At 41.1% G+C, this 17,683-nt stretch overlaps 1 protein-coding gene across 1 annotated transcript in view; it reads right to left on the bottom strand.

The window, feature by feature from the left end:
• Window positions 1-17,683, bottom strand: part of CSMD3 (CUB and Sushi multiple domains 3) — a 1,283,181-nt gene that overhangs the window by 80,062 nt on the left and 1,185,436 nt on the right. The window contains 7 exon segments of the mRNA XM_068130918.2: window positions 3,815-3,926; window positions 4,028-4,101; window positions 5,940-6,113; window positions 13,001-13,174; window positions 13,488-13,667; window positions 13,898-14,074; window positions 16,431-16,613. Of these exon segments, the coding sequence (XP_067987019.2) occupies window positions 3,815-3,926; window positions 4,028-4,101; window positions 5,940-6,113; window positions 13,001-13,174; window positions 13,488-13,667; window positions 13,898-14,074; window positions 16,431-16,613 (1,074 nt within the window).

The following is a 17,683-nucleotide window of genomic DNA, read 5'->3' as shown; positions in this document are numbered from 1 at the left end:
ATATATATATATATATATATATATATATATACGTATAAATCGAAATATATATACATACAGTGCCTATGGAAAGTCTACGCCCCCTTTTCAAAATTTTCACCTTTTGTTGCCTTGTAGCCTGTAATTAAATTGCATTAAATCAGACTTTTCCAACCTTTATCTGCATGTCGCAACCCATAACATCCAGGTGAAAAACAAATTCTACAAATGTCAGAAAATTAACGAAAATACAAAACTAGAAAATTTTGGTTGGATAAGCGTTCACCATCCTGAGTTAATATTTGGTGGAAGCACCTTTGACAACAATTACAGCTGTGAGTCTGTTGGGATAGGTCTTTAGAAACTTTGCACACCTTGATTGGGCAATATTTGCCCCTTCTACTGCACAAAACTGTTCAAGATCAGTCAATTTACATAGGGCGTGTTATTGGACAGCAATCTTCAAGTCATGCCACAGATTTTCGATTGGATTTAGGTCTGTACTCTGACTGGGCTACTCAAGGACATTTATCTTTTTGTTCCTTAGCCACTCCAGTGTAGCTTTGGCTGTGTGTTTCGGGTCGTTGTCATGCTGGAAGGTGAACTACCGTCCCAATTTCAGCTTTCTTGCAGAGGGTAGCAGGTTTTCCTCGGATTTTTCTGTATTTTGCCCCATCCATTTTCCCTTCTATCCTGGCAACTGCCCCAGTCCCTGCTGATGAGAACAATGCCCATAACATGATGCTGCCACCACCATGCTTCATAGTAGCGATTGTGTTCTTTGGGTGATGTGCTGTGTTGGGTTTGTGCCAAGCGTAACGTTTTGTATTTTGGCCAAAAAGTTCCATTCTGGTTTCCTCAGACCACAAAACTTTTTGCCACATGGCTTCAGAATCACAGGAGTGGTATTTTTTGCATACCTCAAACGGGACTCAAGGTGGGCTTTTTGAGTAATGGCTTCCTTCTTGCCACCTTACTGTACAGGCCAGACTTGTGGAGTGCTTGGGATATTGTTGTCACATGCACACAGTGACCAGCCTTTGCAATAAAGGCTTGCACCTCTTTCAATGTTGCCATTGGCCTAATGGTGGCCTCTCTGATCAGTCCCCTCCATGCTTGGTCATCCAGTTTGGAGGGATGATCTGATATAGGCAGGGTCTTGGTGGTACCATATGTCTTCCACTTTTTAATGATTGTCTTGACTGTGCTCCAAGGAATATTCAAGGCCTTTGAAATATTTTTATACCCATCCCCTGATCTGTGACTTTCCACAACTTTATCCTCGAGGTCTTTTGAAAGCTCCTTGGTGCTCATGGTTGAGTCTTTGCTGTGAAATACACTACCCAGCAGAGTAATCCTACAGGAACAGCTGATTTTATTCTGAAATAATCAGAATCTCTACAATTTAACACAGGTGGAGGCCAATTAGCTTGGTGTGTGATTTTGAAGGTGATTGGTTACACCTGAGCTAATTTACAATTGCTATTATAAGGGGAAGGGCACTGATCCAACCAATATATTCTACAGGGTGTCTGTAAAGTCACTTTGCAATGGATTATTTTTATTATATTAATTTGTTAATTATATTTTCCTAATATAAATATATATATTGAATATATATATATATATATATATATATATATATACCCCATCCCATACTATCAAAGTGGAATTTTGTTTTTAGAAAATTTTATAAAAAATTAAAAGCTGAAATTTCTAACTTACATAAGTATTTTAACCCCCTGAATCAATACGTAAAAGCACCTTTGACAGAGATTACAGTTTTGATTCTTCTTGGGTATGTCTGTATCAGCTTTGCACTTTGTACATGTGGATTTTGGGAGTTTCTCCCATTACTTTTTTTTTGTATACTAAGTCGAGGCTCATGTAAGAGCTAACACATATAACATATAATAAAGGGAGCAGACATACTACAGTCTCTGCAGCACTTCACAAAACTAAGCTTTATCGGAGAGTGGCCAGATGGAAGAAGCTCCTGAGAAAAAGGCACACCACCTGGAGTTTGCAAAAGGGTACATGAAAGACTCAGAGCATGAGGCAAAATATTATGTGGTCTTATGAGTTTGGCCTGAATGCAAAGCGCTAGGTCTGGCTGAAACTGAGCACAGATCATCCATCTAACACCATCACTACTGTGAAGCATGGTGGTGGCAGCATCATGCTCTGGGGATGCTTTTCAGTGGCAGGGACTGGGAGCCTTCTAAGGGGACAATGAATGGAGCCAAATACAGGCAAATCCTTGAGGAGAACCTGCTTTAGAGTGTAAAAGACCTCAGACTGCGGCAAAAAATTATGTTCCAACAGGACAATGACCCCATGCATACAGCTAAAGCAACACTGGAATGGCTTCAGAAAAGAACGTGAAAGTCCTTGAGTCAATGAGTCGTGAAAGACCAGCCAAAGCCCAGACTTGAATCCAAATGAGAATCTGTGGAAAGACGAAGACTGACACTCCCCTTCCCCCATCCAACTTGACAGAGCTTGAGCAAATCTACAAGGAGGAATGGGAGAAACTCACCAAATCCAGATTTTCAAAGCTGATACAGGCATACTGAAGAAGACGCAAAGCTGTATTTGCTGCCAAAGGCGCTTCTATGAAGTATTTACTCAGGGGGTTGCACACTTATGTAAATTAGATATTTCTCCATTTGATTTTTAATTATTTTGTAAAAGATTGGGAATTTTTTTTCACTTTGACATTGTGAGGTACTATGTGTAGATTAGTGACAAAAAAAAAAATCTTAATTTAATCCATTTTAAATTCAGGCAGTAACATAACAAAATGTGAAAAAGTCAAGGGGTGTGAATACTTTCTGAAGGCATTGTATTCTCAACACCAGGCAGCAATGCTCACAAATAATTGGTTTGTCAGTGATGACCACCGCTTGGAGAAACGAGAGGAACAGACTGTAAGTGGACCGTGTGAAAGCAGAGTTCCAGATCTGCATTAATTTTTCAGTATGAGGAAAAGACATGTTCACTCCCTATGGAACAAAATGTCTTCTGAATGATGTTTAGGAAGGGACAGAAATATTAACATTAGTTGATCCTAGAATTGTGAGTAAACATTTAACTTTTTGGTAGTCTTTATAACTGTGGCTATTACGAATTATCACTAAATTTAGTGTAAAAAAAAATCACTGTGCATTAAAATAAAAACTCCATTCTTGAGGTCCTCGATGGCCACCATAACCTCAGGGTATGTTCTCTACATGATAGATGACGATTTTGTAGAGATATTGCGAATAAACAAATTGAAATCACGGACGTTAACGTCTCTTCAAGAACAGTAAGATACACATTCGCGCAAAGTAATATGGATGGATATGCAGCTGCCTGAAAACCTAATAGACTATAAATCAAGCATATTACAAGTGTCTCATGCATTTTATATAATCGTTAAAAAAAAAATACAACGTGATTAATATCTGTGACTTCATTCTTGTGACCAGTTCTGCTTTGAATAATGTTGTAACCTACTGGTGTTTGTCATGTTGAGTAGGAAGCTTGTATATGATAATTTCTGCTCAGAGTAAACAGCAAACAAGGCTTATATATTTCTGGGCTGGGGTATGCTGCATATGAAGTCAGCTGACAAACAATTATAAATAAATCAAGAAACAATCAAAGAAACTAAGGAATAAACAAACCAAGAAGCTCACAGCATCTAAGGCCAAGCCACTCAGGTGTTGAAGCAGTAACGAAGCAGGCTAATGTGAAATATGACCCAATTACACACACTGTTCAAGCGCAGGCAATAGGAGGTGCACTGTAGTTCTGCCAACAGTGAGGAGAGAGAGCACCGTGTCCTTACAGATGCATTCGGGCTGTATGCCGCTCCACGTGAAGTCCGGGAGGCAGGTGCGCGTCGCAGAGCCGATGATGTGAAATCCTTGCTGGCACTTGAAATGCACCATCCGTTTCACCTAACCAAATGCAGCACAACGGCATAGTTATGCCTGCCATGGCAAATGCCTGTATACAGAAAAAGAAATACTCGTAATCTGATAAATTATTGCCATTTCACCTGATATCCCATGCTGTGGTTTTGTTCTCCGTACTTTGGTGTTCCCGGGTTTAAGCATGTGGTCTGAGAAGCTTCTAAAGGAAGAGATAATAATGGAACAGGTTATATGGATTATTACGATGGAGTGAAATACAGTTATTGATGAAAATCCAGCCAGATCACTCATGACCTTCAGGAATGGGGTATGATATGAGCGCACAATTAGTCAATGACCCTAAATGCTTCGGGGGCAGCTACAGGTATTACCAGGTAAATTATCCCTATCAAAAGGTAATGCTGCCCAAAATTCTCCAAATTGAATATACAAAACTAGAACAAGCAAAGATTGCATACCCTCACCCGGACTTGTTTTGTGTGGTTTTATAGTACGTATTTAATGGACATACTCACATTGTAATTGTACCATGCATATTTTATAGACATACTCGCATTCTAATTGTACTGTAGGTATTTTATAGATACACTCACATTATAATTGTACCGTATATATTTATTTTATATACGGACTCGCATTCTAATTCTACCATACGTATTTTATAGATGTACTCACATTCTAATTGTACCGTACGTATTTTGTAGATGTACTCGCATTCTAATTGTACCGTACGTATTTTATAGATGTACTCGCATTCTAATTGTACCGTACATATGTTATAGACGCACTCGCATTCCAATTGCACCGTACATATTTTATAGACGTACTCACATTGTAATTGTACCATATATATTTATTTTATAGATGTACTCGCATTCTAATTGTACCGTATGCATTTTATAGATGCACTCACATTCTAAGTGCACCGTACATATTTTATAGACGTACTCACATTCTAATTGTATCATATATATGTATTTGATAGACGTACTCACATTCTAATTGTATCATATATATGTATTTGATAGACGTACTCACATTCTAATTGTACCGTATATATTTATTTTATAGACGTACTCACTCTAATTGTACCGTACATATTTTATAGACGTACTTGCATTCTAATTGTACTATACGTATTTTATAGACGTACTCGCATTCCAATTGCACCGTACGTATTTTATAGACATACTCACATTCTAATTGTACCATATATATTTATTTTATAGACATACTCACATTCTAATTGTACCGTATATATTTATTTTATGGATGTACTCACATTCTAATTCTACCGTAGGTATTTTATAGACGTACTCACATTCTAATTGTACCATATATATTTATTTTATGGACGTACTCACATTCTAATTCTACCGTAGGTATTTTATAGACGTACTCACATTCTAATTGTACATACGGCACTTTATAGAGGTATTCGATTGGAAAAAGATAACGTGTAAAAATTGTAGTCCACATTGGCAAATGACGTGCGGACAGACAGCCAACCGGACCCAAATGCAATAAATACCCTCTCCTCTGATGAGGGTAAAAAAGACAAGTGTCGTTCGTTGGGACTGTACAAATAGGTCATTTTGTTCAATAAGGAAACGCACTTCATTGTGGACCAGTTGTGTTCACATACACACAATTCAGGTATGACTACGACATCATTTTAATTTTGTTGTGTATCATCGATTGCCATTGTTCTTGTGTCAAATATTTGTGGTGCATTGAGGTAGAAATACCGATTGTGTACATGCTGTGTGAATCAGAAAGAATTTTATATTAGGAATATTGAAGCTGACTGAAATGAAATGTCACTGAAGCAATAATGAGACAATGGTAAGCAATTTCTTAGACAGAATGACGGTCATGCTCCGGTGCGTTCAATTATGATGTGTTCAACGTGGCGGGAATTAAAGCTGTGCAATGTTGATTATATCATGGATCAATTTAGCAAGGTTCGATTTTGGTGTTGCCCCACGAAAGACCACACAGTGTGCCAACGAAGACCAGGTGAAAATGGAAATACACCGAGGCAACGAGGCTGCGTGCCGCTCCATGAACCGTCTGCCTGGCACGTTCGTGTTGGGGAGCCCACAAGCGCGAGGGGGGCATCACAATCGAAGGAAACCTCCGATTGGAAGATGAAACGGTTTCCACGACGGTGCCCTTCTGCGGGCACACCAGGGTCTCTGCAGAACACGGCTGTGGGGAAAAGGGCGGGATGTGGAACAAAAGCAAGTGATAATGTGCAGCAAACACAACAACGTTGGCCCAATGCTCCCTACAACGTCTGATTAAAGTTGGGCAAATACTCCCTTCCAATGTTGGGATAATGCTCCCTTCGAACATCTTTCCAAAATTGGGCAAGCGCTCCCTTCCAACATCGACTCACCGTTGTCCCGCTAGGGCAAAATTACGTTGGCCCAACGTTGTTTTTTTGACATTGGACCAACGTTGGAGCAACGCTCCCTTCCAATGTCGACTCATCGTTGTCCCGCTAGGACAAAACTATGTTGGGCCAACCTTGTCTTTTGACGTTGGCCCAACGTCAGCCCAATGTTGGAGCAATGCTACCTTCCTATGTCTGATCATCATCTTCCCAGCATTGGGCCAGCGCTCCCTTCCAACGTCGACCGACTGTTGGCCTGCTGGGACAAAATTACGTCGGCTCAACGTTGTTGTTTTGACGTCAGCCCAACGTTGGACCAATATTCCAATGTCTGATTAACGTTGGCCGAACGTTGGCCAAACGCTCCATTGCAAGGTCAGCATGATGTCGGCCCAACGTTCCTTTCCAAAGTCTGATTAATGTTGGCCCAATGACGTGGCTGATGTTGACCCAATGTTGTTGTGTTAGCTGGGTAGTCACAGCTATGCCCAAAGAGTAGGGCACATTCATGGGGCAAACAAACAGATGTCTTTCAGGCTGGATGCCTTTGCCACGGGGTGAAGAAATGACAGCATTGTGCGGGTTGTAGCTTACACAGCGCGCACAAGCCAAATTGAGTTTCAGAATGATATTCATGCAACCCTCACTTTCTTATTACTCAAATAGATCCAGGAAAGCAATAGGAAAATCATAAAATTGCACTAAAATATTAGTTTACTTTGTGTAAGTTATTCATAGTGCGATAAATGCAATGCAGTATTATTTTACTTTTATGTCAACATATAGCATGACACAATACATACATGAGGAATAAAAATTGGTGTTGATAGTTGCGTTATAAAACAATGCCTTATCAAATAAATAAAAACCCTAATGGTTTCTTGCAATATGGAAATTACAGCATTTGATCAAATATATAAAACAGAGCGGTATGTCTGGTAACTACCCCGAGAAAATTTTGCCAACCAACACGACAATTTCAGGGTATACTCAGGGGGTCCCCACCTAGGTTTGCATTGCAATACTTGATTTTTTGATTTTGTTTTTGATTTTTTTGAGTTTGATTTTTGCTACAAAAATTTTATTTTTGATTTTGTTTTTTCTGATTTCTCATATGTGTTATTATTTCGGTTATTTCTCAATTCAAGTGGACTAGTGGGCCGAGAAGAGAGAAGGTGTACCCGCTAGCAACTCAAAGTTTTGAACTATTGCATTGGTCCAGCCATTCAAACATATAGGTGAAATTGAGAAGGTGGTTTACATTACTGTCATTATATAAACTTGTAGAAAGCCCGTCAAAAATGACGGCTTGGAACAGTTTATTTGACTGTATGGCCTTGGTAGCATGCCAAAGTCTGAGGCCTCAGCCTTATAAATTTTTGGGTGTTCGGGGTCTTTTGGGTTTTCTGGGTCTTCGGGGTATTTTCGGTCTACGGGGTCTTTTCATTTTCCAGGGCCCTTTGGGTTTTCTTGGTCTTCGGGATATTTTCGGTGTGCGGGGTCTTCTCATTTTCTAGGGCCCTTTGGGTCTTTGGGGTGTTAGGAGTCTTCATGGGTTTTAGGGATCTTTGGGGTCTTAAGGGTGTTTGGAGTCTTCAAGGTCTTAATGGTGTTATGGGTCTTTGGGGTCTTAAGGGGTCTAATCGCCCAAGCATATAAAGGTTTTCTCTCAAGCATGTAAAAAGTCTTCTCTCAAGCATGTAAAAAGTCTTCTCTCAAGCATGTTGTCTCATCTCTCAAGCATGTAAAAAGGGTATTATGCATCTTTGGGGTCTTTAAAAGGCTGAGGTGGTGCATGAAAATACCCTAAGGACAATCCCTGGGTCGGACTTGATCTGTGTGCCAAAGTTGGTGGTTGTTGACCCAGCAGTCTTTACAAAAAACGCTAACAGACAGACAGACATCCGATTAATTCTATTTATTAGACGAGTGTGGCACCTGTGGGAAACCCACAGGCAGAGACGTGTATGACATTTGGACCTCTTGAGGTAGATGCTGCACAAAGATGTTTTACAAAATGGGTAAAAAACGTACTCTCCTCTCTCCTCACTCCTCTCCTCTCCCCTCCCACTCCCACTCCCCTCTCACTCTCCTTGTTTACACGGTTTGCATGGTGTCACTGTTGTCAGAACATTTCTTCAATCAACATATTAAACCTCGAGGTGTTGCTCTGCAGGAGCCCATGGAGTGGTTCAACCTCAAGGCTGAAAATGGACTATGGTTGTGGTTGCCATATGTAGGGTATGTGGGGCTGGATGTGCATGTGAAGGATAAGAAGTCGTCTGCGTACCGTATGCATCCCAGTGTGAGATTCTTTGAAAGACATTGTTCCGGTGCTCATGGGAATTGATATTTTGAGGGATAGGAGATAGCAGATGTACAAGTGCTCTTATGTAAATTCAAGAAGACACAGACACCTGAAGTCAGCACAAAGCTCTTGAAAGTGGTAGGAATTCGTACAGTTTGTCTGTGAGCGCAGTCCATGTGTGAGGTCGGTGTTACTGGGACAATGGATGACGAACTGTCGACAGTGGAACCTACCGTGGCATTGTTGGCAAAAGGGGTGGCCATAATACCAACTTTGCCTTTTTCCCTTTTCTTGACGATACATCTTCAGTCAGCATACAATCAAGTTCAAGACATCCTTTACAACAATAATGGGATTGTATGAGTAAAACCACATGCCTTTCAGGCTATGGCATGCCCCAGTGACCTTCTGGTGACTGATGCAGGCTAACTTTTCCGAAAAAATTATTGGAGGCACCGGTACCAATTGGGTCACGAGGTGAATGGGATTTGAAATTCTGGGTCATGGACAAAAAAGTTTGGGAATCACTGCTGAAGGACAACAAAAAAAACGATGCAGTTTCCTTTTCTTTCCCAAATTGTCCTGGCATAAAACCAAACTGGCTGTTGTTATATTTACAAAATTTTCTTAATCTTCTTTCAAGGACCTTTTCAAAAACTTTCAATGCCTGCTCATTTAGTAATAAACTCATCTAAAGGACGAACATAATAAAGGATCCTCCTTCATCGTGAACAAGTGCACAATTGTTAGGGATCAGTCGTCCTTCCCAGACCTTACTACACGACTTCGACATACACATCATTCCGACATCTCCAGGCAGGTCAATCATTTTGACTATGAACCCAGTTGAACCCACTGGCTTTCCTTTTTAAAATCTTCTTATGGCTGATTCAACTTCTTCTTCACATATCTCTTATTCTGGATCTTAAACTTTCTGGATCCAGGTCATTTATTTTCTTCATTCAAGAGCTTTTCAAAGCCAAACTTTCTATTCCTAATCAATGTCAGCTTTTTTTTCACAAAAAGATGTTCGTTTTTGTTTTGCAAACAATTCACTTCTACCACATTCTCTTCTATCCTTCACCATCTTCCTGGCAATTAAAATATATATATATTCTTGACTTCTGATGTGTTAAAGCCTTTTCCATTCTTCATACACTTTGTTCTTTCCTAGGTCACTACTCCCTTTTTCATTCATTCATTCATATATAATCTTCTTTATCTTGACGATCTGTAATCTTTGGCATTTTTTACAAGCTCATTTCTTCTGTCTGAGTGATTATTGGACTCCAATATTCCACCACCATGTTTCTCGTTCTTTTTGAAAACTCTAAGTGGTTATTAGTCCCCTACCGGTGTACACCGGAGGGGACTATAGGTTTGCACTCCGTTCCTCTGTCTGTCAGTCTGTCAGTCTGTCCGTCCGTCTCTCCGTCCGTCTGTCCGTCCGTCCGTCTGTCCGTCCGTCCGTCACGCAAAGAACAGTTTTCCGGACTTTTTTTTCTAAACTCTTAATGCTAATGATTTCAAACTTGGTACTCTTAATGCTAATGCTAATGCTAACTCTTAATGCTAATGATTTCAAACTTGGTACATGGTTTCCTCATGATAAGTTACAGATCAAGTTCGAACTTCACGACGTTTCGATCATTTTTGACAAAGTTATGGCACTTTGAACTTTGGTAATTTCCCCAACAGTTTTCCGGACGACAGACTGCCGTTAGGGGACATGTATTGCAGCGCAATACTCAGAATGCTTGTTTCACAAATGTTGCTGGCTGTCATCACCTAAGCATTCTTCATTGAGTCCGCATACCATCCGTATCTTTTGAAGTTGAAAAACTTCACCTCATTTTTCAGATGCTCTTCAAATATCTCTCTTGTTTTTGCATTTTAAAGTTTCCAAACTTTTATGCACAGATTTCGCTTGAGAGCCCTTGCTTTCCTTTACATTTGCAATACAAAAATCTCCAACTACCAATAGATATTGAGTTAGACGTTCTTCACTGGTTATTACAGACTTGGCATTTAATATGGAATATGTTTTTTTTTCTTGACTTGGGTTTACTTTCTGAACTCAGTATATCAATCTGGTGAGTTTCTTTTACGCTTCGGTGATTTCTTTGTTAAAAGAACCATGTCACTGATTGTCTGTCACAGCAAGAAGTCAATAACAGGATTATATCACAGGTGGCATGACAAAATGTACGGACAGTACATTCGACGATTGGCTTCACAATCTGGTATATAAGGGTTGTTGCGTTCTGTATTAGTGGAAAACAACTGCTGCACGTCTATAAAAGTTATTGCCGCTTCCTCTGGAGATGGTCTGTCAACTCGACAATGCTGTTTGTCATGGAGTGGTGGCTTTACGAAATTCCGGCATGAAACAGCGTGCTATTGTTCGGCAGTATGGCATCACTCAAGTTCAGGTGTCAAAGATCCTGAAACGAAATGCTCAGAGGGGTGTCCCTACTCCAATACCGAGGCCAGGACGTCCCCGCAGAACCACAGGGAGGGATGATCGCCAGCTGCACCGGTTAGTCCACAATGGCCGTACCAAGTCAGCTAATCGGCTTAGGGCTGAGTGGCAGCAACTGACAAATGTGCCTGTATCCAGAAGGCTAGTCAACCAGTGACTGCTTCAAACAGGCTATCAGGCCAAGCGTCCGCTGAGAAAGCCACGCCTGACCAGACAACACCGCCAGCGCCGATTGCAGTGGGCCACAGAGCACCGCCAATGGCAGCCAGGACACTGGAATCACGTGATCTTCAGTGACGAGTCTAGATTTCTGGTCTATCGTCAAGATGGCCGCGTCCCAGTGTGCAGACAAGTGCATGAAGCCTTCAATGAAGATTGTATAGTGCCAAGAGTCCAAGCTGGAGGTGGTGGGGTGACCGTTTGGGCTGCTTTTCATGCAGGTGGCAAAACTGACCTGGTTGTTCTGAATGGAAACCTGAACCAGTTCAAGTACAGGGCCATTCTGGAAGAAACATTGCTTCCATTTGCTCGTGCAGCCTTTCGAGGAAACTTTGTCTTCCAAGATGACAATGCACGGCCTCATCATGCTCGCATGATCCAACACTTTCTTGCTGACCGATGTGTATAGCATATGGAGTGGCCTGCCATGTCCCCGGATATGAATCCAATAGAGAACTTGTGGGCAGAATTAATGCGTCAAATGGACAACTTGGACCAGCAGCCCACCTCTGTGCGTGAATTACAGCAGGCTATTGTCACTGCATGGCAAGCGATTCCTGTCCAAACCTTGGCAAATCTCGTGAACAGCATGCCTCAACGTGTACGTGCTCTCCTGAATGCTCGTGGGGGCTACATGAAGTACTGAACTGTCATTTTACTGTCCGTAATCCCAGTCGTAATTTAACTTTTGTTTTTGTTAAAAAAAAAATTGGGCTAATGTGCAAAATAAAGAGATACTTCTGGAAAACGTACAGAAGTTTAACACAGTACTGTCCGTGAATTGAGTTCGATATCAGTTTACATCACTTTCAAGGATCAATTTATTTGCTTCGGAATGTCAAATGTGATTTTTGTTTCTTTTAAAGGTCACATTAACAAAATCTAGAATAATTTCAACATGATTCCAATGAACTTTTGGTTCTAAGTCATCTTGAAAAGTAAGTTCACCCCCACAAAAAAAAAATTCCATATTAAATGCCAAGTCTGTAGTGAAATATCACTCACCCTTCTTTTAAAACTCCTTCACACTAATAGATAATTAATCAATCTGGCTCTTTGCAATTCCCCATGTAAAAGTCACGAGTTGTTCTTCTCTTTTCTTCAAGTAGGCATTGAGGACACAAATATCCTTCACGTCTGCCATGTCTAATATTGCTTTTCCTGCTCATTCCTTCCACCATATCCAAATTAGCCATGGACACCATTATGTCCATTTGGTTTGTAGTTGACATGTCCACATTCAAATCTCTACCTACAATCACTTCTTCTTTGGAACTTATTATTTTACCCAAATCTTCTAGTTCATCCCAACTTGCTTGGGGAAGTGAGTTGTGTTCCTGTAAAAGCCACATTTTGGGGCAAAAGGTGACAATAAACGCACGAAACCAATTTGGCATTTTTGTGTAATCTTTGGTAAATTCTTTCCAGAGGTTGAGGCACAATAAAAAAAATTATCAACGTGCAACGTTGTGTACCAAATAAACCTCGTGTGTCAAGATGGGTAGTTTAAAAAAATATTACTTTGGTGTTGTGGGGCAGCAGGTGGAGAGAGGAGTGGGCAGACAGAGAATGACATCGAGCTCGAACCAACATTAGGTTGGTAGCCGCAGTTCGCAGTTTGTCCAATATCTGGCTGCTTTGGCGGTTTTGTTGTGGTATTGGGGGGATAGTGGGCAATAGAAAATGCTTACGTAAGCACTGTGGCACACTTCTTGTCCAGGTACCATTCCCCTCACATCTCAGCTCTGCAGGGAACGAGAGCTCATAGCCAGGTGAACAGGAGTAGCTGATGGTGGAACCCCATGACGTGCCAGTACCCTTGATATGTCCATGCAATATAGCAGGAGGAGGAGGGCAATGGATCGCTGAAAAATAGCCATGGGGGCAACAATGATCTATACATGTTCCAGACAAGTCATGTCACAGCCATCACCATTATGTAATTATTTGCCTTGAGCCTAGTTACAAGAACAGCACGTCACCGTACGGAGGAAATAAATGCAATATTAATTTGGGGGCATCTTCATAAATTATAATTTTACCTTCCGAAAGGCATTCATTGTGATGCTTTACTCTTTCAACAGTGAAGAATTGAGGCCCAAGGTTTGCATGTACCAATTTTAAATGTTCGTGAGAGGTGTGATTTTGGCAATAGTATACTCATTGTCTTGGGTGTACCTTTACAGAAGGGCAACGTGCCGCTCCAAGAGCCATCTTTCCTGCAAGTGCGCATGTGCTGTTGATCGGAATACAGCTGGTAGCCAGGGAAGCAACCATATGTCACGTTGTTTCCAAAAGTAAAATGGATGCTTTCACGGAAGCCTTGAGCTGGAGTACCAGGATCACCACAGTTCACCACTAGGGAAGGTATAGCACAATATATCGGACACTGATGATAATGTCAACGTTTTTGTCCCAGGTGAAGCATTTTTTCTGAAACTCGTGCTTCAAAGCCCAATGAAGCATCACCTCTATCACTCACCTGCGACATCTCTCTTTCAGCGAAAAATCTTTATTTCCTGATTTTCAACGAGTAAAAAGTCAACAGTTGGAATGAATCGTAACTAATGAAGAGTGATGAAGTGCACCTGTACAGCTGGGGAGTGTGCCAGTCCATGTGCTATTGGCTGAGCAAATGCGGCTCGAGAGGCCGGATATACGGTAACCGTCCAGGCAGGTGTACGCCACTGAACTGCCAAACGTGTGCCCATCACTGTGTACAATGATTCCATGTGCTGGAGAGCCAGGGTTCCCACAACTCGCAACTGCCGAAGTGTAAGAGGGAAAACATTTCCAATATCATTCATGAGGAATTGCGTTTAAAGCCATTTATCAATAGGTACACTCTAAACATCGCCTTTTAAATTTCAGCACCAAATCACAATCAACACCCTTGCCCATGCTCTCGGGTGGTGAGGTCCATTTTTGCTGCTGAAATCATTGGCCCCAGCCCTTATCCTTATGAAAAAAGTGCACATCTGTACCGCTTTAATCCACAAATGTCATAACTTGATATCGTTCAAACTAGCAACGGTACCCGCCATATGGGTGGGGCTTCAATTGGGAAGCCCAAATGAAAAGGCAAAATATCAGACATTGAAGGCTTTTTTTATTTTAAACGATTTATATAAACATCCGTTGAATCATATCACATGCAAATCATCAAAATCTAAACAGTACATGGCGCCCATTTTGAAAAAAGATTGAATTCTGCAAAACGGAAGCGGCCGCTACACGTCTTTCTCAGTCGAACGTTTATGTGTGAAGAGTGCGCGCCGAATTACTAACACGGAAGCGGCCGCTACACGTCTTTCTCAGTCGAACGTTTATGTGTGAAGAGTGCGCGCCGAATTACTAACACGGAAGCGGCCGCTACACGTCTTTCTCAGTCGAACGTTTATGTGTGAAGAGTGCGCGCCGAATTACTAACACGGAAGCGACCGCTACACCTGTTTCTCAGTCGCTTTGCACACGCTGCCATGTTTCTTCGGAGCCGCACGTTTATATAGGAAGAGTTTGTCAGGAGTCAATCTACTCTCTCCTGGTACGTAGAATTTCAACAAAAGCCACATCACTGCTCATATTGGTAAATATTATTCCATCGTGTTTGGAAAAACTGGAAAATTGGAAAACTTGGAAAAATTGGAAAAACAATATAGCCTATTTTACTCCCAGGGGTCCCAGGAATACCCACCAAAAATATCGTTGCGATCGGTTCAGCCGTTTTTGCGGTACCTCCAAACGGACAGACGGACATTTGGTGAATTATAGTAAGATGAATGGATAGAAGTAAATGGATTTATCCAAGAAAGGACAGGTAACTAAGACACCACAGAGCCTGTAAACAATACAATTCATGTTGGTCCACAAGGGGGCGATACAAACCATGAAATTGGCCACGCGTGGTGAAATCTTCGGGAGTTTATTTTTTACGCTGAAACATCACAGATCATCGTTTACAGAAACACTGCTAAGCTGCTCCAAAGGCAAACCTTTCACATAAAATACCACAAATATGCAGTAAATACCACATAAAATATGGCAATCCTTTGTTGGACAGAACGACCAGTCAGATGCCGCAGAACGACATCACTGCGTCTTTCTGCAGCCGATTGGTGTTATGTGAGAAATGGACATGTGGAGAGCAAGGCCGTATGGCTGACAATTTGGAATGTGACTTGTTGGTTAAGTAGGAAAAGCTGTAATGCTTTTCCTCACAGTTCTCAAGGGTTCTCACAGCAGGGTTTTCAGTTGTCCAAGATACACCACCATGTAGACATTGATGATACTCAGAAGCGTAGGCCTTTGGAGAAATTTTGGATTGATAAGAGATAAAAATCTGCATTTCCAAGCCCCAACATCCACCGCGCCCACCTCCCACTCCACTCCTCCTTTCACTCCAATTAATCTTCTCGAGCTATCCTAATAAGGATCGGATGTAGCAGTGTAGCAACCAGCACGCCAAACAATGGTTTCCTAATAGCGAGAAAAACAAGACCTAATCATATTTTTGGTTTCATAAAGGAAACTCAAGCAGATAGGTTATTCAGATTATCAGAATGTTCTCATGGATTATTATTACTATAAAACTAGAACGGTACTCAGTAGAGAGCATACCTCCGCCTGGTTGACCATAATACTCAATGGTGAAGAATCACTAAAAAAAATTATACTAGCCGGATCCAGATCCGAATCTTCACCAAAATCGAATAATTTCGTCCTTGTGATCACATACGTTACGTCTCTGCCAAATTTCGTCCGAATCCGTCCACAACTTTTTGAGATATCTTGTTCACAAACAAACAAACAAACAAACGGACAGACAGGGGTGAAAACATAACCTCCATCGACCTTTGGTGGCGGAGGTAATAAATCCATATTCCATACTGGAGACAGAGATTGCACCCTTCCAACTTCTGGTCTGCCATATGGGGTTTCATGTGCTGAGCCTCAAATGGAAGATACAAGTGCCTTTGGACATTTTTTTGAGCAAAGTATATGGGATCATAATTAGTGGTTACAGCATTAGAAGGAACAGCTAAGAATGGAACACTAAACGGGCCTGCTTTCAGCCATTAAAGGCCTGGTTTTAGTGAGGAAGAAGCAAAACACTAAACTCACCTTCACACTCAGCCTGCTGGCCTGTCCATATTCCTCCCTTTCCACATGTTCTCTTGGCTGATCCATGCAAGAAGAAACCATCAGTGCAGCTGAACTGGATGGAGCTTCCCACGTGGAAATCCTTGCCGACCCGTGAGCCGTGAGCTGGTACGCCGGGGTCTCCGCAAAACCCGGAGTAATCCCCTTTGAAGAGACCCACCAAAATAATAACAACCATTCTCCTTTGCCTTCATAAACCTCCATGAATTGCAGAAAAAAAACTTTACCTGCTTCTAAAGCTTACACATGCAGTGTTGAATGCTGGGAATGGTTTTTGACCAGAAACAAACACATTTATGTAAGCCACTACACAGTATTCGTTGTCTACACTGAACTACGATTTTCTGACACTCACTTATAAACTGTCATTCCCGACTAATTTATCATCCTTATCCAATCTCTGTGAAGACGACTGATTAACCCCATTGCAAAGGTACAATTAAACTAAATACAATGAAACTTGCTGTACAGATGGTAGGCTGAACATGTGGAATCAATCAACAGATCACATTTTAAATAAATAAATCACTAAATCAAAAAATGTCCCACAAAAAAATGACCCCCATCAAGCAATAACTCAATGTCTTCCTGATTAACCTTCTCACTTCGGAATCACAAGTGAGGGACGTTGAAAAAGTTAAATGAATGTGGGATGTTATAATAATAATCTTTATTGTCCCATGTTTAGGGAAATTATTCTTTGGTGACCCCATAAGTTAACCATTATAAAAACATAAAACACAAAGGGAATAAGAAAACCAAATAAAAAGATATAAAACATAAAATATGGAAGATGGATTCAAATTCCTTGTTCAAATTAGTAGTACCTAGTACCTAGTTCAATTCCTAGTTCCATGTGCAATTCAAATGCTAAATTCCAAATTCAAATTCCTAGAATTCCTAAAGTTAGGAATTTGAATTTAGCATTTGAATTGCACATGGTACAAATGACTTTTTGAAAATGTTCTTCTTCATCCTCCTTACACGAAAGCGTCGCCCTGATGGCAGATTTTCAAAGAGTCCGTTCAAGAAGTGACTTTCATCGGCACACACCTGCACCGACTTCCTTTTCAGTGCCCGCAAGTATAGAGACTCCATACTGGTTGAAGGCCCACCCACTTTAAATGCCAGTGTAATGACCTTTCCCAATCGTGACTTATTCCGCACATTAAGATAACCGTACCAGGAAATCAAATTAAATGACAAAACACTGA

Source organism: Myxine glutinosa, chromosome 11 (genome assembly GCF_964187855.1).
Source record: "Myxine glutinosa chromosome 11, kmMyxGlut1.1, whole genome shotgun sequence".
Lineage (NCBI taxonomy): Eukaryota > Metazoa > Chordata > Myxini > Myxiniformes > Myxinidae > Myxine > Myxine glutinosa.
This window is presented reverse-complemented; position numbering and strand designations above follow the sequence as displayed.